Consider the following 22,738-nt stretch of genomic DNA (forward strand, 5'->3'; position numbering starts at 1 on the left):
AACGAGAGAAAAAGAAACAGCATGTTCGGTCATCCAAAGAGGTAGTGATACAATCATTTAGCTTTGAATCATATTTGGAAATATCTTTGTGAAAACAAAATTAACCCGTCTGACCCAGCCCGACTGACTGGTTCCAGCAGCGATCCCTTGCATCTCCCGCTCTCGGCGATCCAACTCGGCCGCCTTGCGCTCCAGCTCTTCCTGCCGTCTCAGCAGTTCTGACTGTGCAGCCGAAGCCTGCGAACACAAATATACCAATTACACGATGAGACAGCGATGCATACCTTATTCATGGCATAAAGCTCAAGCCTCGTTAAATCCTACACTGCACCCACCTCTGTGCCATAGCCCTGCTGGGTGTATGCTGGGGGCTCCACAGTCGGCTGCATAACAGCTGGCTCGTAAGCTGGTGGAGTTGGAGTTGGAGCAACATTCTGACCCTGCAACATACCACAAATTAACCCACATCAAAATTTCATACTCGCATTGCAGATGCTCGAAAAGAACGAATTCCAATTAATATGTGGTCCATTTAGCCTTTATTTAATCTCTCTAAAGTTTCTTATACATTCTATTAACATTTTGTTAAACTTATTTCAATAATGCCTAACCTAGCAGCTTTTATGGTAGCACTTTAATCATCACAAAGTCTGTGAGAAACTGGACGAGGAGGATTGCGAGAGTGAAGAGGCTGGATAGAAGGAGGATGGATGAACTGAGGAAGGAGATTGGTGTGCAGCTAAACTGAGGGAGGAGATTGGTGTGCAGCTAAACTGAGGGAGGAGATTGGTGTGCAGCTAAACTGAGGGAGGAGATTGGTGTGCAGCTAAACTGAGGGAGGAGATTGGTGTGCAGCTAAACTGAGGGAGGAGATTGGTGTGCAGCTAAACTGAGGGAGGAGATTGGTGTGCAGCTAAACTGAGGGAGGAGATTGGTGTGCAGCTAAACTGAGGGAGGAGATTGGTGTGGAGCTAAACTGAGGGAGGAGATTGGTGTGGAAATGAACTGAGGAAAGAGATTGGTGTGGAAATGAACTGAGGGAGGAGATTGGTGTGGAAATGAACTTGACGATGAGATTGAAGAAATTCCAGCTGCAGCTGGACACTGTGCAGATGAGGGAAGAGAGAATGGGAATGAGGGCAGAGAGGTTGAGGGAACAAGGTAGGAGGAAAAGAGATAGACCACACAGTTGATATGGTAGGATTGTGTGAGGAGGGATATAAATAGGGTGGAGTGGAGAGAGTTGGAGAGTGGAGAGAGAGAGAGATGGCTGAGGCAGAGGGGAAGTGGAGGACTGTTGTGGTTGAGGGAGGGCAGAAGCTTGGTACTGTTGGACCTCACCCATTATAAAAGGATGAGAGGAAGAAGAATAAAGTTCCACAAAAATCAAAGAAAAAGACCTTGTTTTTATTATAGTGGACATTCAGCTATTTTGGGGAATAGACATTTTTGAGAGATAATCGCAAAGGACAAACAAACCTGCCTACACCATTACAAAAAGTCGAAGGAACAAATGGTAAAGTGGAAACACACAAAATTTCTGCTGCCATTCATAACTAGAGGTTCCAGAGAACCTGAACTCAACTGGTCTATATCAATATGGTTAGAATATGCATAATAGAACCACAAACTATATAGTTTATATGTGCTAAAGAGGTACAGTAACGTTGAAGGTATCTCATGTTTAAACAGGAATCTAGAAAAAATTGAGTTTTAAGTGAGGCATGAAAAGTAAAACTACAATTACTTTTCTCAGATTTCAGACTTGAATTTATTATATGTGTTGAGGTTTGTTACATACTGCCTACACACCAAGTTTCAGCCTTCTAGCTACATAAGGAAGTACCAGATTGACAAAAATTGATTTTTCAATATGGCCGCCCTGCCGCGACCATTTTTTGGCGTGCAACGCCCAAATGCAATCCCAAACTAATTTATGTCTTTAAGATGCTGCATAACAAGTTTCATCAAATTTAATCAATATTTGTGACTTTTTAGAGCGTAGACGTCGAATTGTTTGCAGACGACAGACAGACAGACGACAGACGACGGACACCGAGTGTCGACAAAAACTCAGCTGGACATAGTCCAGTTGAATTAAAAATTAACTTCCGGTGTGCATTGGTGAAAGAACCACCTTTGGAGGCCATCTTTTCCCGCAGAGCAGGGGTTGGCATTTTTCAGGCACCGTGATCCCCTTTCTGAAGCAATGTTTTATGGCCAGATGCCCTTCCTGCCGCCAACACTGTTAGCCGCCTCTTGCAACACACAGGGAATTACCAGTAAACTGGTACTCAATTTGCCGACCTCAGAAGGATGGACAGGCTGATGTATCATTTTTGGCCCCATCTCCCAATGGTGAAGAATCACTTTTAAAATTCCAGTTGCTGGATCCGAATCCTCACCAAAATCTAATCATTTCGTCCGTGTCACATACGCCACACGTCTCTGCCAAATTTCTTCCGAATCCATCCACAACCTTTTGAAATATCTTGTTCACAAACGGACAGACAGGGGTGAAAACATAACCTCCATTCAACCTTTGGTGCCAGAGGTAAAGAGAACGGCACTTGGTAGAGCAATACCTCCACCAGGCTGAACAGTTTGTTTTGTATCCCACTGATAGACAGGATCTGGATTCGGACCTCAACCAAAATCTAATCAGCTTGTTCTTGTCAACTAACTCATCCACCAAGTTTATTCATATGTCATCCATAACTTTTTTTTAAATATTATGTTATATATCGCTTTTCGCCCGATCCCTCAATGGTGAAGAATCACTTAAAACTTGAATAATTCACGTATCCAAATCCATATTCAGATCTTCACCAAAATCAAATGGATTCATTCTTGTCAGACACCCAGTCGATCCACCAAGTTTCCTTCAAATCCGTCCATAACTTTTTGAGATATCCTGCTTTGTATCGTTTTTGGCCCCATCACCCAATGGTGAAGAATCACTGAAAAAAATTCTACGAGCCGGATCCGAATCTGGATATTCACCAAAATCTAACCATTTCGTCCCTGCAACATACACTACATCTCTGCCAAATTTTGTCTGAATCCGTCCACAACTTTGAGATATTTTGTTCACAGACAGACAAACAAAAACAAACAAAAAGACAGGGGTGAAAACATAACCTCCATCCAACTTGGGTGGCAGAGGTAATTAACTCAGGTGTAACCAATCACCTTCAAAATTACACACCAAGTTAATTGGCCCCCACCTGTGTTAAATTGCAGTGATTCTGATTATTTCAGAATAAAATCAGCTGTTCCTGTAGGTTTCCTCTGCTGAGTAGTGCATGTCACAGCAAAGAATCAACAATGAGCACCAAGGAGCTTTCAAAAGACCTCCAGAATAAAGTTGTGAAAAGGCACAGATCAGGGGATGGATATAAAAATATTTCAAAGTCTTGAAAATCCCTTGGAGCGCAGTCAAGACAATCAATAAGAAGTGGAAGGTGTATGGTACCATGAATACCATGCCTAGATCAGGCCACCCCTCCAAACTAGATGACCAAGCAAGGAGGAGACTGATCAGAGAGCCCACCTCGAGTCCCATTTGAGGCATGCAAAAAACACTCCAGAGATTCTGAAGCCAAGTGGCAAAAACTTTTGTGGTCTGACGAAACAAAGATGGAACGTTTTGACGTTACGTTTGGCGCAAACCCAACACAGCACATCACCCAAACAAACCCAACACAGTGGATGCATTTTTGTAGTTTCCGTTTGGTGGGGGGATGTTATAAAGGAGGTCACAGTGGTGTCTTTGTGGTGTAATTTTAATGTGTCTCGGGGCCTGTGGGTGGTTGTACATGTAGTGGCGATTAGGGTTGGCATTTGCCATTGCAGGGAACAGTGCACCTCTCATGTCGAAGTAGTCTTTGATTTCTAGTATTTTTACTTCTGTGTGTAGGTGCACGATGGGTGTTGTTAATCTGCAACCATGCAAATTTCTCTCTCGTGCATACGTAAATCTATCTCTAGCTCCAAGATTGGTATTCCAGTCCACAAAGCGAGAGGTCGTGTATTCTAGTACTCTTTACAGAATGTCAGCACTATTGAAGCAGTGTCTTGGCAACCGTCATTCTTGGGTGGTTTGCGGTCGTCTTTCGCCCTCTATCTTACCGAGAGATGCCTATGAGCATGGCAGTGAGAAAGTGCAGAGATAGAAAAACAAAGCAAGCTGCAAGACCTTCTTCCTGACTCGGGCATGAATAATCACCGGGTGATACATAGGCTGATCAACAGCATACAGCACAGTGTTAATGCTCAACATCTGCTAACATCCTCAAATTCTCCAAGATTTACAAAATGTCCAGGAAATTCAAACAATAAGGTGATAAAATATAAAGATCTTTCTAAGGTTTCCTCACTTGCACAGCACCCAAAAGCAACATTTCAAGAAAATTTGTTAAGTGGGATGCAATCGTGGGATCAAGTCTGATTGGCGATTCAAACTTTGCCTTCATCGGATGAAACCTCCTGTGCTGAAATGTTACTTAACGAAGTACATCGATCAGAGAAATGAATGATAAATCAAAGGAGGTAGGGCCTTTTTCAAAAAACAAGACCTAAAGTCTAACAGCGGCAAAGCTGAGCTTGTAAAATATTATAAACCACAAACACACATGATTAGCTCTTTAAACAGTCGCTAATGCTGATTATAACATTAAACAAAGAAATTTGGAGGAATCCAGACATTCATGAGGTAAGTTTTACTTGCAGAACTGAGGGAAGATCTACTGTAATCTAGATTATATCCCACAAGGGTTGGATACATACCATATTGTCGGAAGAGCCGTAGCGCCGATGCTTTTGATATTTGATGGTCATTTTAACAATCGGTTTGTTTGTGTTTCACACTGAATGAAAAATGTTAAGGTAGAGCATGGCGATTGTGAATATATGACAGGTTCGACAATATTGTTGCGAATATGGAATTTGGCCTCCATATCCGCTTGTAAATATTCCCCTATTTCCCCAATACTCCCCGACTATCCCCAATCCCCCATTCCCTAGTCCCATTGTCTGTAAACAACAATCAGTAGAGCCGACCTTCCCCTTTTTCCCCCATTAAATGTCGTGCCCAGGTCCACCGCATCACACGTAGACAACTTTCGGACATCTTGCTAGTTATTCTTAGTCTATGTCAGTTAAGGACTCCTTTCCATTAATTCTGACTCTTCGTTGCACCAGAATGTGATTATATGGCACCAGTAGTGAGTTTAGGACCTTTCCCATACCTCCTTCCATCTTCTTCCCCAAACAACAACTACAACTACAACTACAACAACAATTACAACAACAACGACGCTGCGCGGGGGAGTGTGCGTCATCACACCGGCTCGGTTAGCCGCCATTGACAATGCGCGCCGGACCATGCGCTCCACGGGGTTACCACGAAGGGGCTCCTTGTCAGTCCCCCGTCAAGGGCGGAGCCGGTAACCCCCCCCCGCACGCACCCAATGAGAGGCGACGTGCCGATTCCATCTGGGGCGGAGCTAACGAGCCGAGGGCGTGTCACTCCCCGCCGGAGATACGAAGCGATTCACCGGATGTGAGGTCAGATGCGCCCCCAGCCTGGAGAGAGAAGTTGCCACGTACGAGCGCTGAATACCTCCCCGCATCTCTGGACCGGACCGAGTCGATTCTGACCTTTGAGCCCAGGTGCACCTGGAGCCATCGATCCTGCCTTTCCTAGCCATCAAACCCCGTGTGAGTCAGCCTTTTGTCCCGTTTATCTGTCGTCTGTTGGGAATAATATAAGAGTGTGTCTAAGTGCTTATCTTACTATGCTGTCCCTCTGGTAGTTGTAATCTAACCTTCCGTAACAATATAACCTCCTCCGGAGGTCTTGAGAACTGAACCCTGGTGTCGTGTCATTTGAATCCCAGCTGTGTGCCTTTTCCTTCATTGACCTAGCGTAGCGCGATTAGTCAACGTTCGGGTATAATCGGGTAACTTGTGCAGACGTGGTCATACCAAAACCGCTCGGTAAATAACATCTAAGCCACGTCTGTAACAATATGTTCGGCACGAATGGCATATATGTCGAAATGGCGGTGTGTGGAGTGTCAGCTGCCGTAATGACATCAGACGTAATCACATCACCCTGTCATGTGACCAGATCCTCAGCTCTGATTGGTATATGTTTGAGGGGACATACATTCATACTGTTACGGAGTCCTCACCGATCTCCTGGTCTCGGTAACCTCCGAACCCCGAGAGGAACCCTGGCAGAAAAATATATTACCCTGTGTTGAAAATCAATAGTAAAACCACACCAATGATTATAAATAAACAAACTTGTATTATAAATCACACACAGGTAGTACGGTACAGCAAATGGCCATTGAGAGTGCACTCTATATATATCTTATATAAAGTCAAGAGACTCACTGCTCTGCCAGCAAATGATCGAACACTCCTCAATGTCTCTATGACGAAATCCCGTCGAAGCCCGAATCTCGCTCTCCAGTCGATATCCGAAGCGTGTACAGTGGGCAAGGGTGCGCTTCCCACCAAACTGTACAAAGGCACCCTCCAGAGGCGCACCTTCACCGCTCCCTCAGCAAACCGCAACGTAATTGGAGACGAAGCGGTCTCACCCACTCATCCCCGACAGACGGTAGGATGTTGGGGAGAAGACGACACGAAGCAAACCTTCACAGGTCCGAAGCACGGGGTTCAAGATGGCCAACGGCTCTGGCTTGAGCCGATGCGACGAGGCAAGGATTCGCCGGAATCTCAGCGCCCCAAATCTGTCTATGCAGATTTCTCCACTCCAGCGAATATTCGTATCGCCAGATGTCCCTTCCAGGAACTCAAAATCCCTTCGCGGCTGTCGGTAGACCTGGCTCATTACGGAGCGCTGACGTCACAGTCTTCCCCAACTTTGCGCGTGCTGCTTCCCCCTCTTCACCTCATTGTCTTCTCCTTCGGTTTCCTGTTTCACTTACAGTTATCCTTTTTAACTTTTGATAACCGTTCGTGAATAATAAACCTTGTGAAACTAATAATAATACATAATATCAGAAACATGTCCAGTGGGTGAAAACCACAATAACGGAAGTCACGAACCCGTAACACTTCCCCCCCTCAAGAAAGAAAGTTTGACCACAGCGAAAACTTTCTTCGCATGCAAACTTTAACAAAAAAAACAAAAGTAAATTCACCATCCAAATCATCAATTCCCATGGGCAACAATTATAAACATCTCAAAAATAAAGCAACATAATTTCACACAACCCACAGAGATTTCCAAAGTAAATTCACTCTGGACAAAGCATCAGCAACGACATTGTCCCTGCCCTTTACATGTTCAATTTCCCGTTGTACTCCTGCAACGCCAACTCCATCTCATCAACCTCGGATTTTTGTTTTTCATTTTTTGAATGAAGGTTAAGGGGTTGATCAAAAATCCAAAGTTAAGCAACTCGATAGCACTTTTTCCGTGAGGCCAAGCCGAGTATTCACTACATGGACGCCTTTAGGAACGTGGAGTTCACGGTTAGTCCGGGGAGGAAAGTTCACTACATGGACGCCTTCAGGAACGTGGAGCTCACGGTTAGTCTGTGCAGGAAAGTTCACAACCTGGACGCCTTTAGGAATGTGGCGTTCACGGTTAGTCCGTGTAGGAATCTGGGCTCGGCGGCTCTGCCGCATTCAGTGCTTCAACTTCTCCTGACTCCTAATAATTACGGTGGGACCACTTGTCACAGTAGTCACCTGACTGGTGGTCTCCTTCTCGGCCAGTGCTCTGATAATCCTTCTTCGAGAGCTGTCATAACTCTGGAAGCCCCCATAATAATATCGATTGCGGCCACCACCACTACTATTCCGTGGTCCTCTTCTGTAGCCCCCTCGACCCCGAGGAAATGCCCTCCCTACTGTGATGGTCCGACCTTCCAACTCCTTGCTATTCAGATCCTTTTCTGCCTCTCTGGTGTCCTTGGAGTTTTCAAACGTGACAAAGCCAAACCCTCTTGACCTTCGTGTCTCCCTGTCTTTTATCAGCAGCACTTCCAAAAGCGGTCCATATTTGCTGAACGCAGACTCCAAAACATCTTCCTTTGTTTTGAAGTTCAGTCCACCTACAAATAACTTGCTAAACCTGTCGTCATCCCTAACTGGTGTGGTGTTATTTTCCCTACTGGGCTTGTTAACAACCATCGGGTTACCATAAACTTGACCACCAGCCAAATCATTCCCGATAACAGATACTCCCTCTACAGGAAGAGTGGCTTGTAAACCTACGGTGACCGGTCCTGACACCACATCGGACTCCAAATGGATGGCATGAAGTGGAGCTGTTACACAGCCACCAATCCCCTGTAAACGAACACTATCACCAGTTGCCGTCTCCTCTGACAATGGCAAGATGCCTTGAAGCATTAAAGATTGATGTGCTCCGGTGTCCCTCAATACCCTAACAGGTCTCCGGTTAGTCGAGGCTCCATCCAGTGACACAAACCCCTCTGAAATAAATGGTTGGTAACCCTTTTGAGGGCGACCTCTCACACTGGCCATTGCATTCGGAGTTGTACTAGTCGAACTCCGCTCCTGATTTTCCTTTCCCAGAGCATAACAGTTGGACATCAAGTGTCCAGGTTTATGGCAAAAAGCGCAAGTAGGCCCGGAGGAGAACCTCGTGGTCTGCCAAGGCATGGGGGCGGCGGTCTGCCTCGAGCCACCCCGGATGATAGGTCTGTCTTGGAACCGCAGTCTCCTGATTTCTAGAAGTCGTGGTGTCAGAGTGGTCCTCATTTTCATCTCGAGTCCACCCCCCTGAATCTTCGTTCTCCGCACCAGATGTATCATAACTCTCCGTGCGAACTCGAGGCGGGAAGTTAGGTTTATGGAACCTCATCCTGTGCGTTAAGGCATAGTCATCTGCCATGGTTGCCGCCTCATACAACTTTGGTACTTTCCTTTCCTCCAGATGTACTTTAATGTCCTCATGGACACACTGTTGGAATTCCTCCACCAGGATCAATTATCGCAATAGTTCGAAGTCTTTCCCAACTCCTTTTGAATCACACCACTGATCAAACATGGTTTATTTCATTCTGGCAAACTCCACATGGGTCTCATTCTCCCTCTTCCTGGCGTTCCGGAATTTTTGCCGGTAAGCTTCAGGGACCAATTCATAGGCTTTGAGAATTGTTTTCTTCACTATCTCATAATCTGCACATTGCTCAATCGGTAAAGCCGATAAATATCTTGAGCTTTACCCATCAGAACACTTTGTACTAATATGGTCCAGGACGCCTCCGGCCATTTTAGCATTTGAGCCACTTTCTGAAAGTGTAAAAAAAGACTTGGCTACCTCCTTTTCATTGAAGGGTGGAACCAGCCACCAACATCTGCCAACATCCCAGGTGTTTTGTTTGACTTGTTGTCGAACCAGTCGGCATGGGTGGTACCTCTCCCCGTTCTCTCATTAACTCCAGCTCCTTGACTTTAATTTCCTGCTGACGCGCCAATTCACGGTCCTTTAACTCCCTTTCGGCTCTTCTCTCCTCTGCTTCGAGTTCTCTTGCAGCTCTCCTTTCCTCTGCTTTTTTGTCTTCTAACCTTTCCTGGAGTTCTCTTTCCACTCTCCTTTCCTCTGCTTTAAACCTTTCCTGGAGTTCTCTTTCCACTCTCCTTTCGTCTGCTTTTTTCTCTTCTAACCTTTCCTGGCTCTTCAATTGCATCTCCGTTTTTTGGAGCTCCACACTTTCTTGTTCTTCTGGAAACCAATCCAAGGCTCCCTCTCTCCATGTTCCTAGTTCCACCATAGATTCTATCACCACTATCTGCATCTCTGCTTTCTTCATTTTAGCTCGGACCTCCAAGCTAAAATGTTTGCCCAATATCAAGAGTTCCGATTTTAGTAACGCTCGGAACTGTGCCTCACTAGGGGTTGCTGTAAACCTCTCTGCGTCAAACTCAATGGTGACTATCCGTTAACACCTGTTAACCTTCACACAATAAATTTCCAAAAGAAAAAATATATTTTTCTATTGTTTTTTGAAAAATTTGGGAATGTTGGAAAAATATTCCAAAATTGGAAAATTTGGGAATGCTAGGGAATTCTATCCCGGACTAAATTTAGGGAATTTTAGATCCCGGACAAAAAACCAATTGTCAATTGTCAATTGGAGTCTATTGGACGAGCCCCCAATTTCTGTTACGGAGTCCTCACCGATCTGGTCTCGGTAACCTCCGAAACCTGAGAGGAACCCCGGCAGAAAAATATATTACCCTGTGTTGAAAATCAATAGTAAAACCACACCAATGATTTATAAATGAACAAACTTGTATTACAAGTACAGATACATTCAAAGTACACCGCCCCCATGCCAAATAATTAAATATCCTACAGCGCGGCATTGCCGGGATGCCTTCGGCACCCGGCAATACCGCAGTGCACCTCATGGAGGCTGCATTGGGAGGGAGAGGTGTTCGCTAATTGATTGATTAATTGTTTAATTAAAATCAATAAAAGATTATCACAAAATATTTTCTTAATCAATTGGCTAATAGCATAACTAAACCAGTAGTGCTTCATCCGAAGACCTATCTTTTAGAAATTTAATTAAAGTCATTAATAAAGAATTAAATAATTAATTGATTAATCAATAAATAATTAAGTGATTAAATGATTAATCAATAAATCAAAAATATCCTTGATAGCCACATCACTTGGTCACTGTCATGTCCAAATATTAGCTTCCCAGCTCAAAAGGTGCCTGAGATATTGGCCAAATGAGAAAGAAAATAAATAAATGATTAATAATGAAAATAAATAAATAATAATCATAAAAAAATTAAATTATTAATCAATTCGGCCAGAGAACACATAAACCACCACCATTTCATCAGAATCTGTAACTTAAAAAAAATAAATTTTTTTGTCATTAATCGAATAATTAAATAATTAATCGATTCATTGATTAATTAAGAAATCAAAAATAGCCTTTGCAGCCAAGTCACCTGGTCAATGGCATGTCCAAATATCAGCTTCCTAACTCAAAAGGTGCCTGAGTTAATGGTCAGAAGAGAAAGGAAATTTGATTAATTAAATAAGTACTTAATTAATCGCTAATAATTAAATAACTCCTCAATTAATTGATTATTCAAAAAACAAAAAATACGGTTTTTGACAAATAAAAGGACTTGCTCACTACTGTGCCGAAATTTCAGCTTCCTAGCTCAAAGGATGGCTGAGATATCGTCCGGACAAACAAACAAACAAACAAGAAAACAAGAAAGAAAACAAACAAGAAAGAAAACAAAGAGTGAAAACCGAGTACTCCCTTTCAGCGTGCGTCACTGCCGAGCCCCCTTCGGTGCCCAGCAATGACGATTTGCAATGCCTGGAGATGGCATAGGAAAGGTGCGGTGTACAATAAATCACACACAGGTAATACGGTACAGCAAATGGCCATTGAGAGTGCACTCTTTATATATCTTATATAAAGTCAAGAGACTCACTGCTCTGCCAGCAAATGATCGGACACTCCTCAATGTCTCTATGACGAAATCCCGTCGAAGCCCGAATCTCGCTCTCCAGTCGATATCCGAAGCGTGTACAGTGGGCAGGGGTGAGCTTCCCGCCAAACTGTACAACGGTGCCCTCCAGAGGCGCACCTTCACTGCTCCCTCAGCAAACCGCAACGTAATTGGAGACTAAGCGGTCTCACCCACTCATCCTCGACAGACGGTAGGATGTTGGGGAGAAGACGACACGAAGCAAACCTTCACAGGTCCGAAGCACGGGGTTCAACATGGCCGACGGCTCTGGCTTGAGCCGATGTGACGAGGCAAGGATTCGTCGGAATCTCAGCGCCCCAAATCTGTCTACGCAGATTTCTCCACTCTAGCGAATATTTGTATCGCCGGATGTCCCTTCCAGGAACTCAAAATCCCCTCGAGGCTGTCGGTAGGTAGACCTGGCTCGTTAAGGAGCGCTGACGTCACCGTCTTCCCCGACTTTGCGTGCGCTGCTTCCCCCTCTTCACCTCATTGTCTTCTCCTTCGGTTTCCTGTTTCACTTACAGTTATCCTTTTTAACTTTTGATAACCGTTCGTGAATAATAAACCTTGTGAAACTAATAATAATACATATCAGAAACATGTCCAGTGGGTGAAAACCACAATAACGGAAGTCACGAACCCGTAACAATACATACATACATACTGTTGCGGATATGAGGACTGTATTTTTTTGATTGTGTTGTATTGTGGTAAATTGGTGATGAATATTGCTTGAATCTGCGCCTCCTGCCTCCGGAGCTGTGTAAAGGTCAAAAGGGCGTCCCATAATTAGTCCACAAGCATACACGTCAGCCAATCATAGAATACCCCTGTTCGATAGTTATATCTTATTCTGTGTTTTAGGGTAAGGCTGTGTCTCCCATTAATAGAAGTACTCCATTGCACCAAGTGAAAGAGATAGATTCCCTTCATTCCCATTCCCAAAACCTCCATTCCCCCTTTTCATCGATTGGAAACTACCTCCGCTCCAATTGCCGCCATTGACCACGAGGCAGGGTTGGGGAAGAAAGGCGGGTCTCCACCTCATCATAGAGGGGAGGAGTGAGTCAGCCCCACTCAACCAACCACGAACAAGGGGTTGGACTTGGAGAGGGTGTGGAAAGAAACATCGAGGAGGTTTGCGAAGGTTGAGGGGTGGGGCCTATATAACCCGCAGGCAGGGCGTTCCCAAGGCAGAGCAGAGAAGGGAGATGAGCTTTGACGACAGAGAAACTGCGAAAGAAGTCCAGGGTTGAACTGCAGCTCGAGCCACCGAAACTGCACTCTCTGCAGCTCGAGCCACTGAAACTGCATTTGCTGCAGCTGGAGCCACCGAAACTGCAGCCACAGCAGCGTGAGGCCTGGACGGCAGTTTGGAGCAGGGCCGTGAAGGAGTGGCGGCTGCCCACGAGTCGATCAGCTGCAGGACCAGTTGGACCTCCCTATCCCGCAAGCCATCCATCACCTGCCATCCCTATCATCATTCCCCGCGTAAGTCTGTCCGTGTTTGTTCTGTCCCTGGGTTAATTAAGACTGTAGGTAAGCTAGCGTTGCACTGTGTATCTAATCGCATCTGTAAATAAACGTGACTACTTTCTTCTTGATTATATGTGTAAATAATAAATCCAATTACTCTTCTGTACGTCTCCTTGTCTTATTCCTTTTCCTCTTTGTATTCGGTCGCTTTAGAGTTTTCCCGATTGAATAGCGGTGGCGCGATCCGGCCAAAGTTTGGGGCAATTCGGGTATTAGTCGGGGAATAACTGTTCGGTCGCGGTAATACCAACCGCTCGGTAAATAACATCTTTAACCGCGTCCGTAACAATACAAACACTGTTCTAGAAGGCTTTGCCCTATGGGCTATGCCATTAAAAAAAATACAAGGCCCAGGCTTGTGGAAGAGCTAGGACACAGAACAGATCAGGATACAACATAAAAAGGAACAGCAAGGGAGAAGGTAGATGGAGATGGACAAACAAGGGTTGCAGGTAACGATGAGGTAGGTGAGAACGTGATAGCGACATAATTTTTTTCAAACATGGTGAATGTGCTGGTAAGCAAAATTGAAAGGGTTGGGGTGGTTTAATGGGTGTAGAAAATATCATGGCTTTGGATGGGGGATGACCTGAGATGGCGGTGAACAGCTGTCTTGAAGACCCGGAGGGAAGAATTGGATCAAAGAGGAAGGTACTTCCACAGGCAGGAAAGGAGAGGAAAAACATTTAGTGAAGGTGAGCTGTGGTTCCAGATTTAGGCAGTTTCACTAGGAGGGGGTTTGTGGTGGATTGCATGCTTCCTTGCAGATACTTGGGGGTGGTGGGACAGAGCACAGAAAGGGCAGAAGGTACAAGACCAGAAATGGGACAGAAGACAGAAACCAGCGACCTGTAGGTGATGGCGAAGTAATAGGCCTATAAACTCAGCTTCATTATGAGAGATTCCAATAATCTTGAAAACTTTCGTTTCCACAGCATCAAGCTGAGCAAGATATGAGGCAGGAGAGCCAGCTCAGAGGGGAGAGCATTACTCCATCAAGCTGTGGATGAAATCCTTGCAGGTGGATAAGAGCAGAGGTGTGCCAAGGAAGGGCTTTGATGACCTTCTCTACATGATGACCATCTCTACTCTTGCCTCGTATGCATATTTTGATCTCAAATCCAAATTTCTTGAGTATATAGCAATTTTAACAAATTTGACTTCACTGCTCCAATACTTATGAAGGGTACTGTACGTTCAGAAGAGTTTTTTTCCAGCAGAATAGAGAGTGAAGAAGAAGAGTTAAGATGGTAGTAAGGCAAGGATCTGTCACTCAGAGATTTCACTCGGAGTGGAAATGCACGGAATTAACTCACTGGAAATGTGGTGCCAGCAAAAACTGTAGATACATTTAAATTGGAATTAGATAGATACGGAGTAGCATGTGGGATAGAGCTGAGGAGTACATAGATATAAGCAAGCCTGGTAGGTAGTTTGGGAATGGGTGGGTGATTGTATACATCAGATTTTATTTTTTTTTGTATGCAAGATCGAGGCGCGTGTAAGAGCTAACATTAATCACAAAAAACCAAACTAACACATAAAACATATGATAAAGGGAGTGGGAGACAAGATGGGGAGAGAGAGGGAAGCACACAAGTACAACAGTAGAGAACAGGGACATCAGGAGATCTGTGGGAGGGAGGGCTTGGGGGGGTGGGGGAGGAGGGAGTGGCTGGGAGAGGTATAAAACACATGGACACTAATGACTAGAAGAACCCACTCCCTACGTGAGCGGCCGAGTGGGGTAATGTTATTACCTCCCTTCATTTGGGCAGTGTATAGGCAAAAGACCGCTGCCTCGATCACTCCAGGAAAAAAAACCCAAAAAAAAAACCCTGGGTTACATACACGAAGCAAACATGCATACTGCTCATGTGCATATACTGTATAATACAACGTGATTCTATTGAGCTCGGATAATTCAAATCGCAACTCCACCCCCCTCACCAACCCACCCAAGAAAGAAAATGTCAAGATGGGTAGAGAAAGGTTTATTTTTCAAAACTTTATGGAATGAAACAAAACTTGAGTAAGCACACCTTCAGGGTGTCCTGAGTAATCCCTGAAAGTTTTAGCCTCCTCGGTCAAATCTTCTTGGAGGAGTAGATGAAACATACAACATACTACATACATACTTTCCCTCCATTATATAAAGATGGATAATGTTTGTGATGACTGCAAGATGGCCTAGTGAAAAAGTGAATGTGCTGTCGGTATTTGTTCATTCCTCAACGGCCAACCCCGTCCATCCATCCCTTCAACCCCTGGTGATGTTCCTGTGCACCCGCTCTCTCCTTTTCCCCCATTCAAATTGGGTAAATGGTTTGAGTTCCTATCATAGACTTTGGGATCAAATTAATGTGGGAGTACTAAAGCACAGGCATGATTGCCTCCTCCTGTGTCCTGTTTTATGATATTTCGTCATCAGTTTCATGTTAAATAAATGATCTGTGGTTGATGTTTAATGTGAAACCTGTGGACAAAATCTATGAAGATAAATAAATCGCATTAACTGCAAACAAGCTGTGTCTGTCTCCATTGAGCAAGGCCAATTGCTACAGTACCTTCAGAAAGTATTCACACCCCTTGACTTTTTCCACATTTTGTTGTTACAGCCTGAATTTAAAAGTAATTAAATTGAGATTTTTTTCTGTCACTGATCCACACATAATGTCAAAGTGGATTTTTTTTTTTTTATTCTACAAATAAATTAAAAATGAAATATAGAAATATCTAATCACGTACGTAAAGTATTCATACCCCTGAGTCAATACTTCGTAGAAGCGCCTTTGCCAATGATTACAGCTTCGAGTCTTCCTGGGTATGTCTGCATCAGCTTTGCACATCTGGATTTGGGGAGTTTCTTCCATTCTTCCTTGCAGGTTTGCTCAAGCTCTGTCAAGTTGGATGGGGAGCGTCGGTGAACAGCAGTCTTCAAGTCTTTCCACAGATTTATCAATGGGATTCAAATCTGGGCTTTGGCTGGGCCACTCAAGGACTTTAACGTTCTTCTTCTGAAAACATTCCAGTGTTGCTTTGACTGTATGCATGGGGTCATTGCCCTGTTGGAACGTAAATAATCACCACAGTCGAAGGTCTTTTGCACTCTTAAGCAGATTCGCCTCAAGGATTTGCCTGTATTTGGCAACATTCATTGTTCCCTCTGTCCTTACAAGTCGCACAGTACCTGTCGCTGAAAAGCATCCTAATAGCATGATGCTGCCACAACCATGCTTCACGGTAGGCATGGTGTTAGATGGGTGACGAGCTGTGCTCGGTTTCCGCCAAACGTAGTGCATTCATTGCCTTCAGGCGAAAGAGTTCAATTTTTGTCTCATCAGACCACATAATGTTTTGCCTCATACTTTGAGTCTTTCACATGCAGTCATGTGCCTTTTTCTCAGAAGTGGCTTCAGTCTGGCCAATCTATATATATAAAACACAGTGTGTGTGTGTGTGTGTGTGTGTGTGTGTGTGTGTGTGTGTGTGTGTGTGTGTGTGTGTAATGTTACCGATAGACTCCTAAACGGAGAGGCTTACGACTTACGTGCTTGATATTTGGCATAGACATGGCCATTGAGCCTGGGACGAACATGGCCGAACTCAAAATATTTGACGATCCATATTTTTTATTCATATTTACCTCAGCGCATTTCAGCGCACGGAATCAACGGAATCAGAGCAGGTGGGCGCTGATTCGCTGAGCGATCACGTGATAACGCTATGAAAAAAAAAATCGCTATGACGCTATGAAACGCTATGACGCTATGAACGATATGACGCTATGACCGCTATGAAACTATGGAAAAAAAAAATCGCTATGACGCTATGAAACGCTATGACGCTATGAACGATATGAACGCTATGACGCTATGAAAAAAAAAATCGCTATGACGCTATGAAACGCTATGAAAAAAAAAAATCGCTCGCTTTGCCAAGGGGCTCGCTCCCCCCCCCCCGCTCCACCCCCCCCGCTCCCCCCCCGTTCCCCTCCCCTCCCCCTCCCCTCCCCCTTCCGGCAATGCCGGGTACTTCTGCTAGTCTCCCATAAAGCCTAGATTTGCGAATGGCTGCAGAGACCGTTGTCCTTCCGGCAGGTTCTCCCATCAGAGCGAATGACCTTTGTAGTTCTGTGGAAAGTGGTCATTGGGTTCTTGGTCACCTTCCTGATCAATGTCCTTCATGCCTGGTTGCTCAGTTTGTTCGGACGGCCAGCTCTAGGAAGAGTCTGGGTAGATCCATATTCTTTCCATGTCCTAATGATGGATCTCACTGTGCTCTTGGTAAATTTCATCTCTCTAGAAATTGTTTTATACCCTTCACAATTCTATCTCCGAGTTCTACGGACAGTTCCTTGGACTTCATGGTAGAGTTTCTGCTCTGACATGCACCGTTAACTGTGGGACTTCATATAGAAAGGTGCGTTTCTTTCTAAATCATGTCCAATCAATTGAATTGGCCACAGGTGAACTCCAATCAAGTTGTAGAGACATCTCAAGGATGATCAAAGCAAATTGGATGCACCCGAGCTCAATTTGGAGTGGCAAAGCAAAGGGGTTGAATACTTAACAAAACATTTATGCTATCAATTTTTTTTTTTTGTAAAAAGCAAAAAATAAATAAATAAATATTCCACTGACATTATGGGTTATTATACATAATATACAACAACAACATGCATTTTAAAGGCCATTTTCCCTGCTAGAGCGGGGGTTAGCCTTGCGGTCCCCATGACAATCTTCTCCATTTTGCCCTATTTTCTGCATCTCTCCTTGTTAACCCCCTTGCCCGCATTTCTTCTTCCACCATCTTTAGCCAAGTCTTCCCCGTCTTCTACTTCCTTCTACATTCATTTTCATCACTCTTCTCAACCAGTCACTTTCATCCTTCCTCAACACATGACCAAACCATCTCAACCTGTTCCTCTTCACAGTATCAATCACAGGCTCTATTCCCATCATCTTTCACAATTCATCATTTGTCTTCCTCTCTCTCAACGATACTCTGCACATCCGTCGAACCATTCACATTTCAACCCTTTCCAACCTTCGTTGCTGCTCTACGTTCATTACCCATGTCTCGCTCCCATAAATCATAACACCTCTCACACATGCAGCATACACCTTTCCCTTCAGCTTCAACGACACTCCCCTCATCATCAGCACGCCACTCAATTCCCGAAACTTCTTCCATGCACATCTCACTCGAGCAACCGTTGCCGAGTCTGATCCACCTTCTCCATTCAGCATGTCTCCGAGGTAGCAAAATGTTTTCACACCTTCCAGCTTCACGCCGTCACCAAGATCCAACTCAACATTGCCTCCATCTGCAGCTCCCTCTGTGCACACCTTACATTTGAATGTAGCTGCCACACTGGTTAATGACCCTCTCAGACCACTACATTTTTGATGAACCCATTCAGCGCACATTGTACACTGAATGGAGTTCACTCCGACACCCTTCCGACACACAGCACAGGGCCACTTCCCAGTTCTTTCCACCTCACCACATGCTTTACCACTTGCCATCACCTTCGTCTTTCCGATATTCACCTTCAGACCTTTTGTCTCCATACATCCCTTCCACGTGTTCATCTTTTCCTTCAGTCCATCCATACTTTCCGCAATCAACACCAGATCATCTGCATACAACAACTCCCACGGTAAACCCTCCTTTACGTTCTGAGCCAGCACCTCCATCACAGCTACAAATAGTAGTGGACTTAGTACCGACCCCTGATGCACTCCCACCTTCACCTCAAACTCACCACTGTTCCCGTCCTTCGTCCTTACAGCTGTGCGCACTCTTTTGTACATTGCCATCACTACTCTGATCAACCATTCCTCCACTCCTAAATTCCTCAATGCCCATTACATGTCAATACTTTGAGTGGAACCCGATCGGTGACATGATTATACATAATATATCAGTGACAAAAAAACAACTCAATTTAATCCATTTTAAATTCAACTCGAACAACAACATGTGAAAAAGTGAAGGGGTGTGAATCCTTTCTGACGGCATTGCACATATTGGAAATACGAAATATTTACATTTTGAAATATAAAACCCAGTAATCAGCTTGAGGCCTTCACATCACTGTGAATGCTTTCATCCTGACAAAGGTTTGGATCTCGTAATTCATGCAAGACAAATACAAGCTTCTGCATGAGTCGGTGTCACTGGACAAAACTTTCATTGTTCCTCGTAGTTATCATTATGTACCTACCGTATGTGTTGGGTCTGCAAAAGGTGTGTACTCAGCCAGGCTCGGCTGCACATTTCTGCCTGCTTGAGTAACCGATGGATCCTAAAACAATAACATGGAAGAATCAATCAATCAACCTGAATCAAGGAGGAAAAAACGTGTTTCGAAGATTTCTACACAAACAATGCACCTGCAGGAGAGTGCATCATGAGGTAAGCAAACATGTCAGGCCTGAAAGATCATCACAAATTATTAGGCATCAGGCAAGGTCTCGGCCGCAGCGACCCCGGTCTAGGCCGCAGCGACCCCGGTCTCGGCCGCACCGACCCCGGTCTAGGCCGCACCGACCCCGGTCTAGGCCGCAGCGACCCCGGTCTCGGCCGCAGCGACCCCGGTCTCGGCCGCAGCGACCCCGGTCTCGGCCGCAGCGACCCCGGTCTCGGCCGCAGCGACCCCGGTCTCGGCCGCAGCGACCCCGGTCTCGGCCGCAGCGACCCCAGTCTCGGCCGCAGCGACCCCGGTCTCGGCCGCACCAGCCCCAGTCTCGGCCGCACCAACCCCAGTCTCGGCCGCACCAGCCCCAGTCTCGGCCGCACCAGCCCCAGTCTCGGCCGCACCAGCCCCAGTCTCGGCCGCACCAACCCGTCTCGGCCGCAGCGACCCCGGTCTCGGCCGCAGCGACCCCGGTCTCGGCCGCAGCGACCCCGGTCTCGGCCGCAGCGACCCCGGTCTCGGCCGCAGCGACCCCGGTCTCGGCCGCAGCGACCCCGGTCTCGGCCGCAGCGACCCCAGTCTCGGCCGCAGCGACCCCGGTCTCGGCCGCACCAGCCCCAGTCTCGGCCGCACCAACCCCAGTCTCGGCCGCACCAGCCCCAGTCTCGGCCGCACCAACCCCCGTCTCGGCCGCACCAACCCGTCTCGGCCGCACCAACCCCAGTCTCGGCCGCACCAACCCCAGTCTGCCAGTTGTTACCAAACACCCAGTTGTTACCAACAAACAAACAAAACACCCAGTTGTTACCAACAAACAAACAAAACACCAACAAATACAAACACCAACACCCAGTTGTTACCAAACCAAGGCCAAGGCATCGACGTCAAATCGACAACAAAAGCAAAAAAACACAATATCTTGCCTGAAAAGGATTCACGTCGTTGGGATCGGCGAAAGGATTGCTGTCCAGGTCAGCCATGGATACTGTACTGGGACGGAATAACCCCCCTCACCTTGACAGAATTAGCCGGAAAAGAAACAAATGAAAGGATCCGGCCAAAATGTCTGACTTATCAAAGCCGGAAGGACGATGAGGATGGAAATGAATGAGGAGTGAATGAAGAGAAACGAGTGAGGAAGAGAAGGAGAGAATGAATGCGGGAGGTGAGGAGAGAATGAGTGTAGGAGAGGCGGAGAGATTCAGAGGGAATGAGTGAAGGAAAGAACGAAAGCAGGTGAATGAGTACCAGGGAATGAAGGTGTTTAGTTGGCGGGAAGGAATCAAAGCGAAGCTCACCATATTACATTTTTCTCTGTATGCAGGGAGGGAGGGTGAGATTAGGAAGGAAGGCAGGGAGAGAGGGAGGGTGAGATTAGGAAGGAAGGAAGGGAGGGAGAGAGGGAGGGTGAGATTAGGAAGGAAGGCAGGGAGAGAGGGAGGGTGAGATTAGGAAGGAAGGGAGGGAGAGAGGAAGGGAGAGAGGGAGGGAGGGTGAGATTAGGAAGGAAGGGAGGGAGAGAGGGAGGGTGAGATTAGGAAGGAAGGGAGGGAGAGAGGGAGGAAGGGAGGGAGAGAGGGAGAGAGGGAGGGAGAGAGGGAGGGAGGGAGAGAGGGAGAGAGGGAGGGAGAGAGGGAGGGAGAGAGGGAGGGAGGGAGAGATTAGGGAGGGAGAGATTAGGGAGGGAGGGAGAGATTAGGGAGGGAGGGAGAGATTAGGGAGGGAGGGAGAGATTAGGGAGAGATTAGGGAGGGAGGGAGAGATTAGGGAGGGAGGGAGAGATTAGGGAGGGAGGGAGAGATTAGGGAGGGAGGGAGAGATTAGGGAGGGAGGGAGGGAGAGATTAGGGAGGGAGGGAGGGAGAGATTAGGGAGGGAGGGTGAGATTAGGGAGGGAGGGTGAAGGAGCTGTGCTCCCACGTAATCGGAAGAATGGACGCGACAAAAAGCTGGAATTCGGCCGAGTTTCTTTATTGTCACAAAACAACTCGGGTACTCTGAAAAGCCCGTTTATCGGGCAGCAATATATATACACACATTATCCCGGAGCCGACTTGCGAGAGGGGGCGTGGCCGGGCGTCCTGGCCGCGGCCTGGCAAGTCGAGAGCGGGCATGGCCGGGTGTGACCGGGCGTCCCGGCCGAGGCCTGGCAAGTTGAGCGCGGGCCTGCCCGGGCGTCCTGGACGAGCCTGGCATGGTGATCGCTCCGCGTCCTTGGTAGGTGCAAGGCGATTGTGTAAACCCAGCGGTAGCCGCTACACACATCCCCCCAGAATCGACTTGCACCGGCAGGGTCAATTTTAGGGGGGTCCTGATGACCCGGCCGAAGCGACCCCTGGCGGGTCGTGGGGGGGGGGGGGGGGGGGGAGTCTGGTGTGGTGGTGGGCGGTCGAGTGGGGGGCACCGTGGATGGGGGGCGGCCTCGCCGTGGCGGAAGGGCCAACCGTGGCGGTTAGTCGATGTCCACGTGCGCCGGCTTGAGGCGGTCCACCGCAATCCGGTCCGACCTGCCGCCGATGTCGATGACGAACGACTTGTCGTCCCGTCGCAGGACCCGGAAGGGCCCGTCGTACGGCGGCCGGAGTGGCCCCCGATGTGCGTCATGACGCACAAAAACGTACTCCGCTGTGCGAAGCGCTGGGGGGACGTAGGACTGGGGGTCACCGTGGTGGGATGTTGGCACGGGGGCAAACCGTCGGGCGGCCTCCTGGAGGTCCGAACGCTGGTGAGCTGCGGACCAGGGACTGGTAGCGTCGGGCAGGAATTCGCCCGGGACGCGTAGCGCCTGGCCGTAGACAAGCTCGGCGGTGGATGCCCGGAGGTCCTCCTTGGGGGCCGTGCGGAGGCCCAAAAGGACCCACGGCAGCCGGTCGGCCCAACCGCCGTCTTGAAGGCCGGCCATGAGCGCGGCCTTCATAGAGCAGTGGAATCGATCGCACAACCCGTTGGCTTGGGGGTGGTAGGCCGTAGTACGGTGGAGCTTGACCCCCAGGTTGCGGGCGACCGCGCCCCACAGCTCGGAGGTGAACTGCGGTCTGCGGTCCGACGAGATGTCCGCCGGTGCGCCGAAGCGGGCGACCCAGGTGGCGATGAAAGCCTGCGCCATGTCGGCGGTGGTGGTGGAGACGAGGGGAACGGCCTCCGGCCACCTGGTGGTCCTGTCCACCATGGTGAGCAGGTGTGTGAACCCCCATGATGGGGGGAGGGGGCCCACCAGATCCACGTTGACGTGGTCGAAACGTCGTTCGGG

General features: G+C 47.1%; 1 protein-coding gene across 2 annotated transcripts in view; it reads right to left on the reverse strand.

The window, feature by feature from the left end:
• SCAMP1 (secretory carrier membrane protein 1) overlaps positions 1–20,601 on the reverse strand; it is a 51,557-nt gene extending 30,956 nt beyond the window's left edge. The window contains exons 1-4 of one of the 2 annotated variants that reach the window (XM_068107600.2): positions 20,413–20,601; positions 19,298–19,378; positions 336–440; positions 129–237 (exon numbers count right to left, since the gene is read on the reverse strand). In XM_068107600.2, coding sequence (XP_067963701.2) covers positions 129–237; positions 336–440; positions 19,298–19,378; positions 20,413–20,469 — 352 coding nt within the window. In that variant the 5' untranslated portion in view covers positions 20,470–20,601. Of the gene's footprint in view, positions 1–128; positions 238–335; positions 441–6,197; positions 6,240–12,185; positions 12,207–19,297; positions 19,379–20,412 lie in introns of those variants that run through there. The other variant, XM_078772743.1, reaches the window with a different exon arrangement.
• Between the last annotated feature and the right edge of the window lie 2,137 nt (positions 20,602–22,738).

Source organism: Myxine glutinosa, chromosome 2, assembly GCF_964187855.1.
Source record: "Myxine glutinosa chromosome 2, kmMyxGlut1.1, whole genome shotgun sequence".
Classification (NCBI taxonomy): domain Eukaryota; kingdom Metazoa; phylum Chordata; class Myxini; order Myxiniformes; family Myxinidae; genus Myxine; species Myxine glutinosa.